At 38.3% G+C, this 21,322-nt stretch overlaps 1 protein-coding gene across 1 annotated transcript; it reads left to right on the forward strand.

The window, feature by feature from the left end:
* Nucleotides 1-363: 363 nt before the first annotated feature.
* On the forward strand, nucleotides 364-4,338 carry ERD4 (Early-responsive to dehydration stress protein (ERD4)). Its single transcript, XM_089625321.1, has 6 exons — nucleotides 364-922; nucleotides 1,473-1,618; nucleotides 1,850-2,125; nucleotides 2,253-3,097; nucleotides 3,183-3,438; nucleotides 3,771-4,338. The coding sequence occupies exons 1-6, from the start codon at nucleotides 652-654 to the stop codon at nucleotides 4,146-4,148; spliced, it is 2,172 nt and encodes a 723-aa protein (XP_089481447.1). The 5' UTR covers nucleotides 364-651; the 3' UTR covers nucleotides 4,149-4,338.
* The last annotated feature ends 16,984 nt before the right edge of the window (nucleotides 4,339-21,322 follow it).

The following is a 21,322-nucleotide window of genomic DNA, read 5'->3' on the forward strand; positions in this document are numbered from 1 at the left end:
TCGATGTGATTAAATTCCTCCCTTTTAATTAATTACGAAGCAAACTTTTTTTGTTTTCTGAAACGCCTTTCTTTAGCACTAGTAATAATAGTCGTTGAATAAAAGCGTTAACAGCTAGATTGCATTATTCCATTATTATTATTATTTTTTTAAGAATATTATTCCAATAACAATGAGCTAAAAAAGAAACGTATATAATTATTCACAATCACACCATAAATAAAATAAAACAATGATAGTGACAGCAACGCATTTAGTTTATGATAGTAAATACATCCTTGAGCTTCTTGTCAAAAATCCCAAACGCCAGCTAAGTAAAGAAGCCCAACAGTGCCCCCAAACACGGCACATCCGCGCAGATATTTTTTTTTCGCTCTTTCTCTCTCTACTCTCTCTCCCAAAAAGCTTCGTACTCACACATATAGATATAGTCGTATATATACATGACCGAAATAACGTAATAACAATAACGTCCCAACCACCTTCCCTACCAATATCATCAACAACGGTTACTTTCTAGTTTCTCCATTTCCTTTTTTTTTTTGGTTTCTTTTTAAAGAAACGGATGTGCTTATTCACTGTCATTTCCATTTCCCAGTGACCGAACCACCAAAAAAAAATAAAACAAAAAAACCCTAAGATTTAGAAGCCATGAATTTAAGCTCCTTCTTGACTTCCGTGGGGACTTCGTTCCTGATATTCGTAATCCTGGTCCTGCTCTTCACGTTTCTCTCGAAGAAGTCGGGAAACGCCGTGATTTACTATCCGAATCGGATCCTGAGAGGCCTCGACCCGAACGGAAACGCCTCGAGATCGTTTAACCCCATTGGCTGGGTCAGAGAGGCTCTCAAGTCCACCGAGCAGGATGTTATCTCCGTCTCCGGTGTCGATACCGCCGTCTATTTCGTTTTCCTCAGCACCAGTGAGTTTTTTTTTTTTTTTTTTTTTTTATATTTTATTTTATTTTTAGTGTGTGTGTCTGAAGTTAGGTTAGAAAAATAAAATTGCTTGTGGAAATTGCATCGAATCTGAATTGTTCTTACTGTTTTCGGAAGTTTAGTTAAGTAAATGTTTATGCGAAACTTGGTTTTTGGTTGTATCTAGAGTACGAAGGAAACAAAAAATGCTTTGAGTTATGACATAGTTCTTTTTTATAACAATTTTTTTAATACTAAAATTATAGCTAAACGACACTTTATGATGTTGGAATTGTTAGATCTAGGGTGATTATTTTTTTTTCTTTTATCAAACTTTTCATCAGAGTTTCCATAAGAGGAATCACTTTATCCATGAATAGAACTCTTACATTTGGAAGCTTTGTGGAATCAACTGGATAATATAACGTGGGATCTGGAAGACAGTATTATGGACTTAAAGATCTTGCAAAAATAATCACCTGAAAAACTTTTTTTGCTTAATTGGGGAAAACTATGAAGTTAGGATTATTTATTTCTTGGTTGATGACGTGGCAGTGTTGGGGATATTGGTTCTGTCTGGATTACTTCTGCTTCCGTGTCTTTTGCCGATCGCCGCCACTGGCGGTGCTACAACAAAGGAGTTGGGGAGCCCAAAAAACAGGAGTATAGATCTTGACAGGTTATCCATGGCAAACATTGAGGTACATTGTTGTACACACTTAGAATTTAGTTATGGCATTTCCTACTTTATTCTAACAAATTAAAGGCTCACCTTTCGGCAAGTACATTGGATCTGAAGTTAGGTATGAGTAGGTGCTAACTAAGGAAAGTTCAAGTGATTTTACTATTGCTTAGTTTCTTAACTGGTCTAATACTTGAGTAATTTTTATTTGTTATTTATGTTTTCCAAAATCGGGCTATTGTATGGGCAGGCGAAGAGTCCGAGGCTGTGGGCGTTCCTGGCTGCTGTGTACTGGGTTTCGTTCGTTACTTATTTCATGTTATGGAAGGCATACAATCACGTCTCAGAGATTAGAGCCGCTGCGTTGCAGTCTCCCGAAGTGAAGTCTGAGCAGTTCGCGATCATCGTCAGAGACATACCTGACGCGCCCGAAGGCCATTCCCGAAAAGAGCAGGTCGATTCCTACTTCAAGACCATCTACCCCGACACGTTTTACCGAACAATGATAGTCACAGACAACAAAGAGGTTCGTAAACTCAATTTTTTCGTGGCAGTGCTGTTCTTTTCGACACAGACTATACAAGTAGGCTTCTTGTGCTTACACTTTACTTTACTTTTTTTTTTTTTTTTTTTTTTTTTTTTTTATAAAAAAGGTCAACAAGCTTTCAAAAGAGTTGAAGGGCTACAAGAAGAAGCTAGCGCGCGCCGAAGCAGCACACGCCAAATCGAAAGCGACGGGTGGTTCGGACGGCACAAAACCAACCCACAAAACTGGGTGCCTCGGCCTGGTCGGAGCGAAAGTTGACAGCATAGAGTTCTACAGCAAGAAGATCTCCGAGCTCAGACCGAAACTGGAGTCCGAGCAGAAAACCACGCTGCGGGATAAGCAGTTGCCGGCGGCGGTGGTGTTCTTCACTAGCCGAGTGGCGGCGGCTGCGGCGGCCCAGAGCCTCCATGCCCAGATTGTCACGCACTGGACGGTCGACGAGGCTCCCGAGCCGCGTGACATCATATGGGCGAACCTGAAGATCAAGTTCTTCCACAGGCAGGCCCGTCAGTACATCGTGTACTTCATCGTGGCTCTCACCATCTTGTTCTACATGATCCCCATCGGTCTCGTCTCGGCCTTCACGACCCTGGAGAACCTGAGGAAGCGTCTTCCGTTCTTGAAGGCGGTGTTGGACATTGCCGCGGTCAAGACACTTCTCGGGGCTTTTCTCCCTCAGCTCGCCCTCCTCGTGTTCCTCGCCTTGTTGCCGAAGTTTCTTATATTTTTGTCCAAGGCCGAGGGGATTCCCTCGCTGAGCCACAGCGTAAGGGCTGCTTCGGGGAAGTACTTCTACTTCTCCGTATTGAACGTATTCATCGGAGTCACGATCGCTGGGACACTGTACAAGTCGCTCGATCAATTTATAAACGACCCGAAATCCATAATCTCTTTGCTCGCCGAAAACATCCCCAGAAACTCCACTTTTTTCCTCACCTTCGTTGCGCTCAAGTAAGTCATACGAGACGAGCCGGTCTTAAACACATTTGTTGAATTATCTTACAAAAAAAATAATGTTCATCTTCGTTTTCGCCAGGTTCTTCGTGGGCTATGGCATGGAGCTCTCGCGGATAATCCCTCTTATAATCTTCCACATCAAGAAGAAATTTCTCTGCAAAACGGAGGATGAGATTAAAGAGGCCTGGTTTCCCGGCGACCTAAAGTACCAAACTAGAGTCCCCGGGGACCTGCTCATCCTCACAATCATCATATGCTACTCTGTCATCGCTCCGCTAGTTATCCCGTTCGGGGCCGCCTATTTTGCCTTCGGCTGGCTTATCCTTCGCAACCAGGTATTATATCATTTATTTAGCTTTTCAGTTGTGAAATCGTCCATGCTGTGCCACATTTAGAGCTTTTTTGTTTTTGTTTTTTAATAGCATTTCTAGGAGGCCAGGTATTATTGCATCTCATGTTACGGATAGCTTAAATACACCCATTTCTATTAGAAATTTTGTGAAACTAGCATTTTGATCAGGCACCATATGAGAGTGACGGGAGGCTATGGCCAAAAAACTAGCATTTTTTTAATATATTTATTTCTTTATTTCATCAATTTCAGTTGTGAAATACTGTGGAATAAGTGCCGTGGTTTTATGACCCGTGATCTCTGCTTTTTGCTCAGGCCCTGAAAGTTTATGTGCCTTCGTATGAGAGTGACGGGAGGCTATGGCCTCACTTGTTCAAGCGCGTAATGGCTGCCCTATTGCTCTACCAAGTCACCATGTTCGGTTACTTTGGAATCAAGAAATTCTTCTACACGCCGCTGCTGATTCCGCTCCCCATCCTCTCACTGGTCTTCATCTTCATCTGCAACAAGAAGTTTTACCGTTCGTTCCAAGACACTGCTCTCGAAGTCGCCGTCCGACAGCTCAAGGAAACCCCGAACATGGAGCGAATCTTCAGCTCCTTCATCCCCGAAAATTTGGGCGACGAGAAACAAGGCAACAATCAGTTCGAGGATGCTGTGACTCAAGTTTCGAGAACTGGGTTAGTCGTGTGATGAACAAACTAAGCTTGTGCTGTGCATTCAAAATGGTGAATTCTTTGTGGTGTTTGATTTCAGAGTTGTTCAGTCTTTTTTTCTTTGCAAACTTTATGTTAATTTGTGGATATATTGAAGTAGCATGTAATTAGGAAACCACGGGAATTTGGTTGTGTGATAATATTCTAAAATATATTTTTATTTAGTATGTTTCATTGTGTGGGATATTTCCTTTTTTTTTTGGGCATTTAATACCCTAACCCCTGCAACTTTATGAAACAATGAGGACGCAGTTTCATCTTTTCAACCCAATTGCCTGCTATTTTCATTCGCGCACGATATGAATGGTCACTCTAAGACAAGGGATTAACCTCTGATATTCACTATCAATAAACAGTGAATTGTTTAAGCAATAATAATATCCTCATCATGAATCAACCCCCAAATCCAAATTAGTATTTAGTTTAATTTTAAGAGACCACGTTTCATGTCATCAATTGATTAAGGTCGATGGGTTTGATTATGTATATAGCGCTGTCATTGACTCCAATATATATATATATATATATATATATATATTTTTTATTTGAGAAAAATGCACTAAGCTTCTAATTCTATTAGATATAGGGAAAGATACCCTTAATTACAGGAGGACAAAGCAAAATTAAGTCGAAAAGAATCTAATGCTAAGTACGGGGAGAATCACGCATCTTGTGCATGCTTATGACAAATGGAAGAATATACTACATGTTGAAGTTCGAGCACTTGTAAGACTCTTTTAAAATGTTTATAATGGTAGGTGAAAAGACATTGTACCGAGTTCCGATGATCATGAAGAATATGATTTTTCAACTTGTATAGATCAAAATCTAAGGGAAGATCTCAATCAAAGTGGGGGACCATAAAAAAACCACAAGAAGAAAAAAATCAACCATGAAGTAGAATATCCACTAGTACCATAGGAAAGGAAAAAAATAACAAAATATAAACATAACAGTCAATTAAAAAGAAATATAAGGATAAACACCAATCAACATAGGTCTTTCACTGCCTGGCCAGCGGTCTCCGACAGTCCTCGGCGAGGACTCCATCCTTGTTAACGCTCTCGTGCTTACGAACGCCCGATGTGAGGCACCACCGCAACGTGAGAGCCGCAATGGAGGAATCATCGATCGAGAACTTGAAGTGCACCCCATCGCTCATCCACAGACCTCCGGGCATCAAACAAGCCTAAGCTCCCAATAACCTGGGTCTGGATCAAGGCTGAGAAACGCCACATCCCATCGCCGTTCTAAAGAGGGCAACAATGGAGTGGAGCCCGGTCAAGGCTGCTTCCGGTGAGCACGTTCGCCACCATCGAGAGCGAGCCAGCCGCTCCAGCCATTCTGGCCACTGCCTCCATAACCGAACGACCACCGTTGGAGATCTCCGGCTAAGAAGAGAGGAGACAGCGAAGAAGCAATGAAGAAAATGGGGTTCGAACAAAACAAACAAAAGAAAAAAGGAAATCAAAGGAGTGATACTATGGTAGGAGAAAGAAAACAAGGCTTTGCTTCCCCCCAGGTGGAAGCCACGCCGGGCGTCCGAGATTTAGAAGAGAACAGAGCGTCCGTCGTTATTGACTCCTATATTAGAAGCAAGGATTTAAACGCCGTATTTGTTGCCGTTTCGAGCCCCCTGATTTACGGAAAACCGTCATGCCGACGGAAAATCAAACGGAAAAAATGTGAAAATGTCAAATGAAATGCCGTTTTCGATGGAAAACCGACGTGCCGACGGAAAACCGAACAGAAATAATGTGGCAAAACAAACAAATACATACATATATATATATATATATATATATATATATTTGTAAATGTAGTCAATAATAATTGGAGTATATAATTGTACGTGAAGTAGTTCGGGTTTGTTGCTGTTGGTGTGCAATGCTTACGAACTACTTCGACGCTCATCTTCGATATACCTGCATATTGAATTCAAAATTTCAATCCAATTTCAACATGTAAATAAATTCTACTCAAACTAATTCCATTTCAATATGTCAACAAATTTCCATTTCAAAATGTCAATAAATTCTATTCAAAGTTATTTCATTTCAATTCGTAACAATTTCAATTCCTACTCTAACAATTTCATTTCTAGCATAAATGATAAACTAATTTCAATTTAAAGTCTACTCAAACTAATTTCATTTCAATACATCAACAAATTTCTATTTCAACATTTCAATAAATTCTATTCAAACTAATTTCATTTCAATTAAAAATGTAACAATTTCAATTCCTACTCTAACAATTTCATTTCTAGCATACATGATAAATTAATTTCAATTCAAAGTCCAACTATTTCAATTCAAAGCCTAACAATTTCAATTTCAATTCAAAATCAAACACCATCAATTCAATTCAACATATATCAATTCCAATTCAAAACATAAGTATATGTAATTTAAACTTTAAAGACATAACCTTACTTAAAAATACAGAAATAAATAGTTGAAAATCTGATTTTTGAGTTGCCGGAAAAAATGGTGGTTCGTCGGAAGTCCTCAGAAAAATCTGAAAAAATATATGTGATAGATCGTCACAATACAAACAACATTAATGAAGACGAGTACATGAAAAAAAATCAAACTAATCATCAAAATGAAGAAAATAAAAATCTGGGTTTATGTTCTACAAACGAAAACGACTTTTCGGGGATGTTCCTTTCGTCCGAAATTCTTCTTTTGTCGCCGAATCTCTTGCTTCAATTTGCTCTTTATAATGGACGAAAACGGCCGGCGTAAAATCGTTGAACGACATGTCGATGTCGTCGATATTCGAACGACATAACGACGACAAACGACATTATCCATTTCCTCAGCTATTAGGTGACTGGAAACGGCTTTTCCGAAAAAATCGGAGGGATTCGTCGGCATTTAAAACCATGATTAAAAATAGGTGATCTTGGAAAATTATTAACTCCATTCAACTCATTTAGTTATGAAACGCCAATCATCATTTTTACTGATTTTTCCAAAGGCTTAAATGGGATAAAATTCATTGCCGTCTCTTTTGTACCGAAAATAAATACAAATAATTGATTGAAATTCGTATATTATTGATTTTTTTTAATTAATTATGATTCATATAATACTATACAAGAATTAGATATCTACCGGTGTAAAAATAATTGTCTCTTCGAAGATTTTGCATTGGTATCAAATTTGTTAAACATAGTAGTCTTTATCATAAGTTGTGCATTTTTTCCGATTCCAGCGAGAGAGAATTGATATTCATTTAATTTATTAAAACTATTATAATTAAGAAGAATATTTTGTAACTAGTCAATTTCTTATCTTTTTTGAGATTTTAGCCAAATATTTATTTTATTAAGAAAATAATACACTGACTGAAATAAATTGATTTAACTGTTTTAGTTAATAATTTAATTTAATTAAGCTTGATAAGTTATTTTCTTAATAAAATAAAATTTTGAATATTTTTTAAAAAGAGCGAAGATTATTGAAATACTGACCTAATTGTCTTTATAATTAACAATTGTGTTCAAAATTCTCAGGTATCTAACACTTGCTCTTTAAGAAGAAAATAATCATAAACAAGCAATTGAGCTTCTTTGTATTCTATTTTAATAAATATGTTAGTAATTTTGGAAAGTTAATTACAGCCTTCAATCGCCAGCTAATGAAATTGTTAATACCGTATAGTAACAGCATTCATTCCATAAAAAAAAAAAAAAAAGTTACAGCATTCAATTGCCAGCTAATAACTCCATATCTTAAGCTTGCTCTCCAAGAAGTAGAAAAGGAAGGTCATGTGAAGATACTATCATCGTTCCTGATTCGTTCGATCAAAAACACCAACTCTAAATCCAACGGCCTAGCACACCCCAAAATAGAAAGCAACGGTAATATTTCGAACATCACATCATATCATACTACATATAAAGAACTCGAGGGCTTTTAGCGCACAACTCACCCGCCTTTCTCTCAGTCTCTCTCTAATTGCGATTTTTAGGGTTTCCTCCAAAATTCTCCTCATCTAGGGCTTCTTCTCCGCCGTCGCACTCGCTAGCTTCCCCGCCGAGGAACCTTGACGCCGTCGTCAGTATCTCGCGGCCGATCTTCCAAGCCGGTCCCTCTCAAAAGCCGGGATTGCGAGTTTACTCGTCCGTGGAGCCAATGTTTGGGATCGGCGGCGGTGACGTCCGAGAGAAACACCCCGGAATAGAGGTCTTCCGGCGAGGACAAGGCTGGAGAGAATAGACTGGTATCTTTTTCTTCTGAACTCGTTTCCAATAGTGAGATTCGTAACAAGACAAGATCATTCGCACATAACAACCAGGTTTTTTTTTTCAATCTCTCTCTAATCGCGGATTTTAGGGTTTCGTAGAGAAAAATCCCGATTTAGGTTTCTCTGACTCGCCACGCTCCTTCCTTGCCGGTCAATCTGCGCTGATCCCTCTCAAAAGCCAGGGTTGCGGGTTTACCCGTCCGTATAGCCAATGTTTGGGATTGGTGGCCGTGACGCTCGCCGACTTCCGGTGAGGGAAGAACGATGCTCGGGTGGAGAGAAGAGACTAGATTAGTATCTTTTTCTTCTAAAATCGTCTCTAATTGTAAGATTTGTAACATCATATAAAAAGTCAAGACCGTTCACATATAACAACCACGTTTCTCTTCTCAATCTCTCTCTAATCCCGATCTAGGTTTCTCTGACTCGTCTCTCTAATCCTGATCTAGGTTTCTCTGACTCTCCACCGTCGGCCCGCCGTTGTTCCCTCCCGCCAGGAATCCTCGAAGCCTTTGTCATTATCTCGCGGCCGATCTGTGAGCCGATCCATCTCAGCAGCCAGGGTAGCGGGTTTACTCGTCCGTAGAGCTGCTGTTTGGGTTTACTCGTGTTATTTTGAAAGCCATGAGCGTTGAAGGAGACAGAATGGGTAATTTTACGAAGTGCGTATGCAAAGTGTGGGATATGCTCCACGAAATGAAATACCTTTCTGCTGTATTGGGTGCCAGGTGAATGATTGGAGTCTCTTTAAGAGTTTCTTTTTCTCTTTTATGTTTATTTTACCTTCTTAACTATTTCCCTTTGTTTTAGGAACCCATGTACGCTGCAAGAACTTTCGGCGAAGATGCAATCAAGGAGGCCCCAAAATGGAAGCAGGTCATGATTTCTTTAGTGCGTACAACTCTTTTGTGCTATATAGTTAATCATTTGATCTCTTTGTGTGCTGTTGCTTCACTTTCTTAGGAACTTGGTTTTGATTGCTTACTACATGGTTGGGGCAAAACTACAGGATTGCTGAACATTGGCAGATATTCAAACTGGTTTCATCTTCTATTTTATTTGTTATGCACTCTTTTGCAATTTGCTTAGTTCATTCATTAGTGTTTGAATGGTGTTGAATGTTAACAGATAATTGGAGGTGTAGTGCTTCATGATAGTCTCTATGCAGAGATGACAGGAAAGAGGAAATCATATGGATGCTTCCTGTGTATCTCATGTGAAACCTACAGCAACTAAGAGGAAGGTATTTTGACCAATTTTTGTATAATTCTGAAATTGCTTTTTGATAAATCTTTGGAATTGATGTTTATGCCAAATTAGCCAATATTTATTTTTTTTCGGGATTTTATTTTCACGAGGCTGCCGTGAGGAAGGAAATGGCCGATGAAACTGACCGTGAGACGGGTTGCAGGGCAAATTTAATATCTAAAATTCCTATCCATCTCAGTAATATGCTCCTGACGGTACACAATATGTTCTCTTGCAATCATTTACCTCGTTATTTAAGACTTATGGCGTTGATAGATATGTAGTGTAGGTGTAAATTCAAGCACTGATTCATTAATGTGCTTTTATTGTTTTTTACCTTGGCAGTTGTTAACTTAACACTGTTGATCTTCCTGGACTTACAAAAGTAGCTGTTGATGAGTGTAATCTCAAAACCTTTGAAATTCGAAATCCTAGTTTGGCATTAATGTTTTCAAAACTAAAGAATCTTATTTTTGATTTTATTGATTTTTACAGGGTCAACTTGATAGCATTGTGTGGAACATTGAGAATATGGATGAATGAATAATTCATTGAGACGGTAGTTCGTTTTCAAAATTTATGTGACTCCTTTCAATTACGAAATGGTATCACTTGAGTTGAGTATAGCAATTTGGAACAAATTAAATCTCTTTCTCAGGTCAGTAAGTCGGATCTCAAACCCACAAGTCGCTGCTTCCTCCTCATCGATTTCCTTTGTTTTTATTTTACCGTACGAAATCTTAATCTAAATTCGAAATTCATCAGTTTATGATTCCTTAAAATCAGGCATTCATTTGCCTTTTGACTTCTCTCTCTCTCTCTCTATATATATATATGTATATATGTATATGCATATATACACAAATACAACTGACATGGATTATGCGTCGTAGGTTGAGGAGTTGCAGAAGAGGAAGCTTGAGAAGCAGACCGTTCACACAGCAGTAAATAAAAATGTTTTATCTCATTTCAATTAATTGACGATATATCTCTTTTAACTCTGTGACCATAAAGTCTTTCAATGGTTTTAAATATTTGAACTTCTAAGGTTAATTTGAAAGGCATGAACGTTGAAGGGAAGAGAATGGGTAATTTTTATGAAATTCTGTGGCTAAGAAGGTAAGCAGAATAATAAAAATCAGAGTTAAATCTCTCTCTCTCTCTCTCTCTCTATATATATATATATATATATATATATGTATATGCGAAGCGCGGGATATGCTCCACGAAATGAACTACCTTTCTGTTGCATTGGGTGCGAGGTGAACGATTGGAGTCTCTTTATGAATTTCTTTCCTTTCATGTTTTTTTTGTCTTTCTCAACTATTTCCCTTTGTTTCAGGAACCTATGAACACTGCAAGAAATTTCAAAGGAGATGCAATCAAGGAAGCCCCAAGTGGAAGCAGGTGATGAACTCTTTTGTGTATACAACTCTTCTGTGCTATGAAGTTGATCATTTGAACTCTTCACTTGCGTAGGAACTTAGGTTTTGCTTGTTTACTACATGGTTGAGACAAGGCTACAGGATTGCTAAGCATTGGTAGATATTCAAACTAGTTTAATCTTCTACTCTCTTTGTTCTGCAAAGATTCTCCGATTTCAGTGTGCAGATCTCTCTCTCTCTCTGAGTATTATTTTTTCATTCATTTGTTTATGAATTTTTTTTCATGCTTGATTTACAGATTGTTGGAGGTGTAATAAAGCCCAAAGGATGGTCTAGAGGTATGGACTAGTTGACACCCTCTTTTTACTCAATGATCAAATTATAGGTTATTATCAAAGCCAGGGTTGCGGGTTTACTCGTCCGTAGAGCCAATGTTTGGGATCGGCGGCGGTGACGCTCACCGACTTCCGACGAGGGAAGAACGACGCTCGGGTGGAGAGAAGAGGATTAGTATCTTTTTCTTCTAAAATTGTCTCTAATTGTAAGATTCGTAACATCATATAAAAAGTCAAGACCGTTCACATATAACAGCCGCGTTTCTCTTCTCAATCTCTCTCTGATCTAGGTTTCTCTGACTCTCTACCGTCGGCCCGCCGTCGTTCCTTCCCTCTAGGAATCCTCGAAGCCTTTGTCATTATCTCGCGGCCGATCTGTGAGCCGATCCCTTTCAGCAGCCAGGGTAGTGGGTTTACTCGTCCGTAGAGCCGCTGTTTGGGGTTGGTGGCAGTGACTCCCGAGAGAACCACACAGGCCTAGCGGTCTTCCGGTGAGGGCAAGAATAACGCTCGGGTGGAGAGAAGAGACTAGACAAGTAATCCTTTCTAATAGTAGAAATGTCGGTGTTTCGGGGTTAGGGTTTCATGTGGTTTGACTCCGCCTTTCAATGATTTAAAATAAACTTCTGGTGTTAATTTGAAAGCCATGAACGTTGAAGGAGACAGAATAGGTAATTTTACAAAATTCTGTGACTAAGAAGGTAAAGCAAATAATCAAAATCAGAGTTAAATCTCTCTCTCACACTCTCTCTCTCTCTCTCTATCTATCTATCTATCTATCTCGTCCGTATGCAAAGTGCGGGATATGCATTGGGTGCCAGGTGAACGATTGGAGTGTTTAAGAATTTCTTTTTCTCTTTGATGTTTATTTTTCCTTCTCAACTATTTCCCTTTGTTTTAGGAAGCCATTTACGCTGCAAGAACTTTCAAAGAAGATGCAATCAAGGAAGCCCCAAATGGAAGCAGGTCATGAATTCTTTTGTGCATATAACTCTTTTGTGCTATAAAGTTAATAATTTGAACTCTTTGTATGCTGTTGCTTCACTTTCTTAGGAACTTGGTTATGATTAATTACTACATGGTTGGGGCAAAGCTACGGGATTGCTGAACATTGGCAGATATTCAAACTGGTTTCATCTTCTATTTTCTTTGTTATGCACTCTTTTGCAATTTGTTTAGTTCATTCATTAGTGTTTGAATGGTGTTGAATGTTTACAAATTATTGGAGGTGTATTGCTTCATGATAGTCTCGGTGCATAGATGATGGGACAGAGGAGATCATTTGGATGCTTCCTGTGTATCTTGTATGAAACTGACAGCAACAAAGAGGAAGGTATTTTGACCAATTTTGGTATAATTCTGAAACTGGTTTTGAATAAATTTTTTAAAGTGTTGTTTATGCCAAATTAGCCAATATTTATTTATTTTTTTCGGGATTTTATTTTTATGAAGCTGCTGTGAGGAAGGAAATGGCTGATGATGCTGAAGTTTCCATCCATCTCAGGTTTATGCTCTTGACGGTACACAATATGTTCTCTTGCAATCATTTACATTCTTATATAAGGCTTGTTGCGTTGATAGATATGAAGTGTGGGTGTAAATACAAGCCCTGATTTATTAATGTGCTTTTATTGTTTTTTACCTTGGCAGTTGTGAACTTAACATCTTTGATCTTCCTGGACTTAAAAAGTAGCTGTTGACGAGTGTAATCTCAAATCCTTTGAAATTCGATATCCTGGTTTGGCACAAATGTTTTCAGAACTAAAGAATCTTATGTTTGATTTTATTGACTTTTATAGGGCCAGCTTGATAGCATTGAACAGAACATCGAGAATATGGTTGAATCATTCATTGAGAAATTAGTTTGTTTTCAAAATTTATGTGATTTCTTTCAATTATAAAACGGTATCACTTGAGCATAGCAAGTTGGAACAAATTAAATCTCATTCGCAGGTCAGTAAGTCGGATATCAAACCCATAAGTCTCGCTGCTGCTTCCTCCTCATCGATTTCCTTTGTTTTTATTTTACTGTACGAAGTCTAAATCTAAATTCGAAATTTGACAGTCTATGACTTCTTAAAATCAGGCGAACATTTGCTTTTTCACTTCTCTCTCCAAACAAACTCTGCTGATATGTTAATCAACAAATAATCTCACAGATTTTTCATTTTTTATTTTTTGGAATTTGTTTCGTAGAGAAAGAACTATGCATCTTTGAATTTTTTATCTGAAATAATATAGAAGCATTTGATGCTTTTCTATTGATGTGCAAGTATCCCAATTTGGGCTTCGCCAGAGGAAATGAAAAAACTTGCCAGCTCAGGCATAAAACTAGTCATGAGGTTCAGTGCTTCTGATGTGCTCTTTGTTTTGTTGTGCGCCTATACTTTTTCAGATTTTTTTTTCCTTTGCAGACAAATGAATACGATCATTTGGTTGAAATTTGTGATGAACAAGACAAGAAGATCAAGGCGCTTGATAAAAGATAACACCTTTGCTCTTTCACTTAAATCTTACTTTAATAAATCACGAATTCTTGAGGCTAAGTTAACGCTTTTCTCTCCCTCCCTCTCTCTCTCTCTATATATACACACATACAACTGACATGGATTACACGTCGCAGGTTGAGGAGTTGCAGAAGAGGAAGCTTGAGAAGCAGACAAGTTCACACAACAGTGGTGACGACACGTAAATTGATTTCAATTAATTTAATAATGCATTTTTTTCTATCCACTTCAGATATTAGTGTAAATTTATTTTCATGATGTGCCAGATGATTGGTTAAGCGTACGGAGGATATGCAGACACAGAACCAACATCACTTGTTGCAAGTGACGGCGAGAGATTATTACAATCCTTAAAAGTGGTTTTTTTTTTTTAAATTTTATTTTCAACTTTAAAGAAATTTATTCTGTTGGATGTCACATTCATATTCGACAAGGAAAAAATAGTCTGTGTAATCCTTTTTTTTTTAATTTTTTTTTTAAAATTTTGTTCTTTGAATGAATGCCAGCTTAGTTATGAAAGTGAAAAGAGGAAACCGGCCCTAAAGGCTTAAGGAGTCAAGAAGCAGGTAATGGTGGATCAGCCAAACTTCAACACACAAGCTTGTTACTCAAATCTTCAAGAACGAGAATCGCGCGTGAGGAAAAGCAGATATGCATATATATGAATACGAGTGCTGAAGAAGACGAGTGCTGCGAATGGGAGGGAATCGTGTGCGACAACGTAGCCGGTCATGTCACACACCTCCAGCTCGGTGATGCGTCATTATTATCAGGCAACATGTCTCCTTCCTTGCTTAATCTTAAACATCTTACTCACTTGGATTTGAGCTACTATAACTACTCATTTGAACTCTTTGTATGTTGTTGCTTCACTTTCTTAGGTACTTGGTTTTGATTGCTTACTACATGGTTGGGGCAAAGCTACAGGATTTATAAACATTGGCAGATATTCAAACTGGTTTTTATCTTCTTTTCACTCTGTTCTACACTCTTTTTGCAGTTTGATTAGTTCATTCATTAGTGTATTGAATGGTGTTGAATGTTTACATATTATTGGAGGTGAAGTGCTTCATGACAATTTCGGTGCAGAGATGATGGGACAAAGGAAATCTTTCGGATGCTTCCTGTGTATCTCGAAAGAAACTGACAGCAACCGAGAGGAGGATACTTTGACCCCTTTTGGTAAAACTCTGAAACAACTAAGAGGAAGGTATTTTTACCAATTTTGGTATAGTTCGGAAACTGGTTTTGAATAAGTTTGTGAAAGTTTATAGTATACTTTCTTAGGTACTTGGTTTTGATTGCTTACTACATGGTTGGGGCAAAGCTACAGGATTTATAAACATTGGCAGATATTCAAACTGGTTTTTATCTTATTTTCACTCTGTTCTACACTCTTTTTGCAGTTTGATTAGTTCATTCATTAGTGTATTGAATGGTGTTGAATGTTTACAGATTATTGGAGGTGAAGTGCTTCATGACAATTTCGGTGCAGAGATGATGGGACAAAGGAAATCTTTCGGATGCTTCCTGTGTATCTCGAAAGAAACTGACAGCAACCGAGAGGAGGATACTTTGACCCCTTTTGGTAAAACTCTGAAACAACTAAGAGGAAGGTATTTTTACCAATTTTGGTATAGTTCGGAAACTGGTTTTGAATAAGTTTGTGAAAGTTTATAGCCAATATTTATTTTTGTTTCCAGGATTTATTTTCATGAAGCTTCTGTGAGGAAGGAAATATCCGATGAAACTGACTGTGAGACGGGTGTAAATATGTTCTTTTGTAATTATTTACCTTGTTATTCAAGACTTACTGCGTTGATAGATGTGTAGTGTAGGTGTAAATATATACAAGCCATGAATCATTAATGTGCTTTTAATGTTTTTGACCTTTGCAGTTGTGATCAACCTGGACACACTTGATTTTCCTGGACTTACAAAAGCAGCTTTTGATGAGTGCAATCTCAAAACCTTTGAAATTTGAAATCCTAGTTTGGCAATAATGTTTTCAAAACTAAAGAATCCTATGTTCAAGTTTATTGAATTTATAAGGTCAGCTAGATAGCATTGTCCAGGACATAGAGAATATGGTTCGATCATTCATTGAGAAGGTAGCCTGTTTTCAAAATTCATGTGATTCCTTTCAATTATTAAACGCTATCATTGGAGAATGGAACAAATTAAATCTCCTTTTCAGGTCAGTAAGTCAAATCTCAAACCTACAAGTGTCTCTCTCCTATTTTCCCCTCACCTGGGAGCTGGGTCAGCTTACTGAGTGTCGAGTGTCCCGTAGATCCTCATCCGCGTGGTGGCCCGAGAGCAAAACAAAGGTTTAAGTATCTGCTTATAAAAGTGCCATGGAGTCCAGATTGCTTAATTTCTTATTCTTTATTTTTTATGTCTGGCATAAACTTGCAACTATTTTTAAAGGTACCATTTACGTATATGTTCTGCTAACATCTTATACTACTTTGCAAGGCAACAGAGCTCATTGATTTAAGATGATCTACCTTCCTTCCTTGTGTGAGCATTTTGTTAAGGTGACTTTGAGTGTAGTAAATGTTAGGGCTCTCATTTTAGCCAGCCCGAGCATGGTTTAGGACTTACATATTTCAGCTGGTAAAATAATGGGGAAAATAAGGTTTCAAGAGACATAATGATGGAGGATCATATATCAAGGTTTCAACTTTATTTATCTTTCCACGCGCTTTGGAATTTTAAAATGACATTGTTTTTTGTTTCGCAGTTTGCATGGGGGATATGGTCATGCGGGGATGGTTAGCAATGATTGTCGTGGGAGACTCACTGTGGAGTAGTGGGTGTGTTGAGCACCAACCATGGTGTAGCCTATTTCTTCTCTATCTTTCTTTTCTTTTTCTCTTTTTGGTTGCCCATTTTGTGTATTGTTCTTATGTCCTCTCTGGAAATACTGTTTTATTCATGTTAATTACTGCCTGCTATTTTGTGGCTTGGGAGATCCTGGTCTGTAGCTGTGTCTTCAATGCTAGCCAAAAGATCTAATGGTATCACTTGAGCATAGCAAGTTGGAACAAATTAATTCTCCTTCTCAGCTAAGTAAGTCAGATCTCAAACCCACAAGTCTCTCTGCTGCTTTCTCCTCATCCATTTCCTTTGTTTCTATTTTATTGTACGAAGTCTTGCTCTAAATTAAAATTTATGACTCCTTTAAATCAGGCATTCATTTGCTTTTTCGCTTCTCTCATCAGACAAACTTTGCTGCTTGTTAAACAACAAATAACGTCACAGATTTTTCTCTTTTTTTTTTTGGGAACTATGTATCTTTGACATTTTTTAATCTGAAATATTATAGAAGCATCTGATGCTTTTATAGTGATGTGCACGTATCCCAATTTGGGCTTCGCCACATCCTAAATCCTTCACTATCTCTTCCATGCCAATCATGCGACAAAGGTGAAGAAGAGATCGATATTGGGTGTTGTGACACAAGTCATGAGGTTCAGACACAAGTCATGAGGTTCAGTGTCTTTGATTTGCTCTTTGTTTCGTGCGCCTAACTTTTTTCCTTCTTTTAGATTCTTCTTTTTTTCCCTGGAAGACAAATGAACACGAGCATTTGGTTGAGACTTGTGATGAACAAGACAAGAAGATCAAGGTGCTTCGGTTAACAGTAACACCTGTGTTCTTTCACTTAAATCTTACCTTAATAAATCATGAACGCTAGAGGGAAATGTAACACCTCTCTCTCTCTCTCTCCACAACTGACTTGGATCACACGTTGCAGGTTTAGGAGTTCCAAAAGAGGAAGCTTGAGAAGCAAGTAACTATAAATACGGTCACACAGCAATGGCGACGACATGTAAATCGATTTCAATGAATTGACTACACTAACTTAAAAAAAAACCCTCTCTTTTAGCTACGTTCTGTAAGTTTCTGTTTTCTTTTCATCCCCTGATGGATAGATGTATGTGTGTTGAATTTCAAGAGCAAAGGGCAAGCCATCAACCTGATTTACTGTTAAATAATGGAGTTGATAGTTAAGCAGCCAGAGGAACTGAAGAAGCCTGTCAACTCAGGCTTAAAACTGTTGACGCCGAAGTAGCCGAAGAAGCCTCTCTCTCTCTCTCTCTCTCTCTCTCTATATATATATATATATATGTGCATATATACACACATACAATTGACATGGATCACACGTCGCAGGTTGGGGATTTGCAGAAGAGGAAGCTTGAGAAGCTGACAAGTTCACACAACAGTGGTGACGACATGTAAATTGATTTCAATTAATAAGCGATACAATTTTTTTTATAAATAAAAATAAATAAACATAACATCTCATTTAGCTCTGTCCCGTAAGTTTCTGTTTTCTTTTCATCCCCTGACGACATACATATGTGTTGAACTTCCAGATATTGATGGGTCCGAGAAGCAGAGAAAGGGGCAATTTGATGCTTAAAATTGTAATGGAGTAAATCCAAAACGCTGATTTACTGTTTTAGTAATAGAGTTGGCCAACTCAGGCTTAAAATTGTTGACGCCGAAGTAGCCGACTTACCAGCCCAACTTGATGCTTCTGAGAGGTTTGTTCCCTGCTTTTACGAGAAGCTCGACACTTATATTTGTAATTTTTTTTTTTTGGAAATGAAAGAGGTGGAAGCAGTAGCATAAATCTCTGAAATCGGGAACTTTGTTGCTGTTTAACTTCCGCAAATTATCCTTTTATATACTTTTTTTATCCACTTCAGATATGAGTGTAATTTCTTTTCATGGTGTGCCAGATGATTGGTTAAGTGTACGAGGATATGCAGACACAGAACCAACATCATTTGTTGCACGTGATGGCGAGGGATTATTACAATCCTTAAAAGTGGTTTTTTATTTTTTTATTTTTTTTATTTTTTTTTATTTAAAGAAATTTATTTGCTGTTGAGAATGTCACATTCATTATCGATAAGGAAAAATATTGTTGTCTGTATAATCCTTTTTATTTTATGTTTAAATTTTGTTCTTTGAATGAATGCCAGCTTAGTTACGAAAGTGAAAGAGGAAACCGGTCCCAAAGGCGGTAGGAGCCGAGAAGCAGGTAATGGTGGATCTGCCAGCTTCAACACACAAGTTTGTTACTCAAATCTTCAAGAACGAGAATCGCGCGTGAGGAAAAGCAGGTATGCATATATATTTTCAACAGTCTATACATTTAGTCTTAATTTCTCTTTTTAAGATATTTGTTAGTGCATATGATGGGTTTCCTGGCTGAAACAAGCAAATCAGCGGAAGAATTGAGACAGCTCGCGGTAGGTCTCAAGAACGCAAAGCTGCAATTAGCCGACTCCAAATAGGAATTCAAGGTCACCGACTTCCAGCACTCTCTTCTCTTCTCTTCTCTTGTTTGTTTGTTTTCTTTAAATAAAACAATGGTTGACTCTAAATTGATTTTTTTTTTAAAAGAAACTCGTCCTTTATTAATAGAGCGGCTCAGCCAAAAAGAATACAGCAAAATTAGAGCTGAAAAGAACCCAAAACCAACTCCGAAAGAGCGAGGAAAAAACCCGTACAACAGATTACATAGCACTGACCCAATCCCTACCCAGATCTGTAAGAGAAAACGCCCCAAAAACTTTACTATTAGAATGAAGCCATAAGGCAATACAGGTATTAATTTTGTCGATCAACTTCTCCCTGTTCCAGGCCTCGTCGTTAAAAATCCGGTTGTTCCTGGCATTCCAGATGCACCACAAAGAAGATAAAACTCCAGCCTTTGACGCTTCAATCCATTTGTCGTTACGTCCTATCGTCTCGTGGATCCGAAGCAGCCCTTCGATAGAAACAGGCAAGGTTTGGATGCCCAATTTTTGAAACAGCCATTCCCAGATAGACACTGCCACGGGACAAAGGATAAAAAGGTGATTGGCATCCTCACTCGCTCTAACGCAGAGATGGCAGAGGCTTGGCATCAAAGTCATATGCGGGTTAATCTTTTGAACCCTATCAGCCGTATTGACTCTGTTGAGCGCCAGTTGCCACGCGAAGACCTGGACTTTACTCGGGACCGGAGACTTCCAGACTGTCTCGAAAAAAGGAGCAGAAGAAAGTTACAACCACATTTTGTCTACAATCCAGAACACAACCTTCTCGCTCTCACCACAACAGGTATCAATTTGGAGTTAAGACAATGATGATCAAAGCATAGCATTAACTCAAAACCATCTGTGATAAACCAGTCACTTACTCACTTGTGAATTTAACTTAATAGAAAGTTGTGATTCACGACTTGTGAACTAGTAGAGAAGCAAAGTTGATAGAATACACGAATATCTGATGGAGTAATATCGTGCCTCTGTTGATGTATCTGCAAAGGAAAAAGAAAAGATCACTAGACGCGTGTTGGAGAGTAGAAGTTGAGGAAGGCAGATATAGAAGCCCACTACAAGAACCAGCCATGACTCTTCAACACGTGAAGCTACAGCAACCGCTTACATACATAATACAACCTCATATCTTACAATGTTAACTTAAAAATCCAATCTTCTTCTTCTATAATCCCAATATTGCAAAGATTATCTGATTTTAGTGTGCAGCTCTCTCTCTCTCTCTCTCTCTCTCTCTCTCTCTCTCTTTGTTTTATTTTTTCATTCATTTATACATGATATTTTTTGTTCATGCTTGATTTGCAGATTGTTTGAGGTGTAATAAAGCCCAAAGGATGGTTTAGAGGTATGGACTAGTTGACACTCTTTTTTTTACCAATGTTCAAATTCTGGGTTATTATCAAATCCCCATACTCAAACGCCCCATACTCAAACGCACTCTGATTTGCAGATTGTTTCAGGTGTAATAAAGCCCAAAGGATGGTCTAGCTAGAGTTATGGACTAGTTGACACTCTTTTTTTTTACCAATGTTCAAATTCTGGGTTATTATCAAAGCCCCATACTCAAACGCACTCTCATCATAAACAGAAATCTATATTATTGTTCGACATGAATCATTTCTTAGGTTGCGAAAGATCCTTCTGGGAAGGAAATCACTGCTATGGAATGGCATATCAAGAACATTTTGTCCGAGGCACCCCTTCAGCCTCCGTGAGGGCATTCATACGGTCATCTCCCAGAGCCTGTGGCTCAACATCCCCGACTAAAGCCTAGTGAGAGACACACAAGGTACATTTTTTTTGCGAAAAAACTATTCATTGATTAGTATAATTGTTCAAAACATTTATGCCCTTTATGTTTGTATTTTAGGTATGTCGATGTTGTGATGACCATTTTCCAAGGGCACTCTTCCTATATGCGGTATGAATCTCACATAGAATTCAGTCATGTCTCCCAGAGCCGCTTTTAGGGAGAAGCTTGTCACTTTTACGAAATCTAGCGGCCGTTCATCTGCACTGACTCCACGTCTTGTTGTGTCGTCGACCAACGGAATTTTTCCAGGAGGATAGG

The sequence above is a fragment of the Urtica dioica genome, chromosome 9 (genome assembly GCF_054948205.1).
Source record: "Urtica dioica subsp. dioica isolate 48M chromosome 9, U.dioica_male_clone48M_v1_H2, whole genome shotgun sequence".
NCBI classification, from domain to species: Eukaryota; Viridiplantae; Streptophyta; class Magnoliopsida; order Rosales; family Urticaceae; genus Urtica; species Urtica dioica.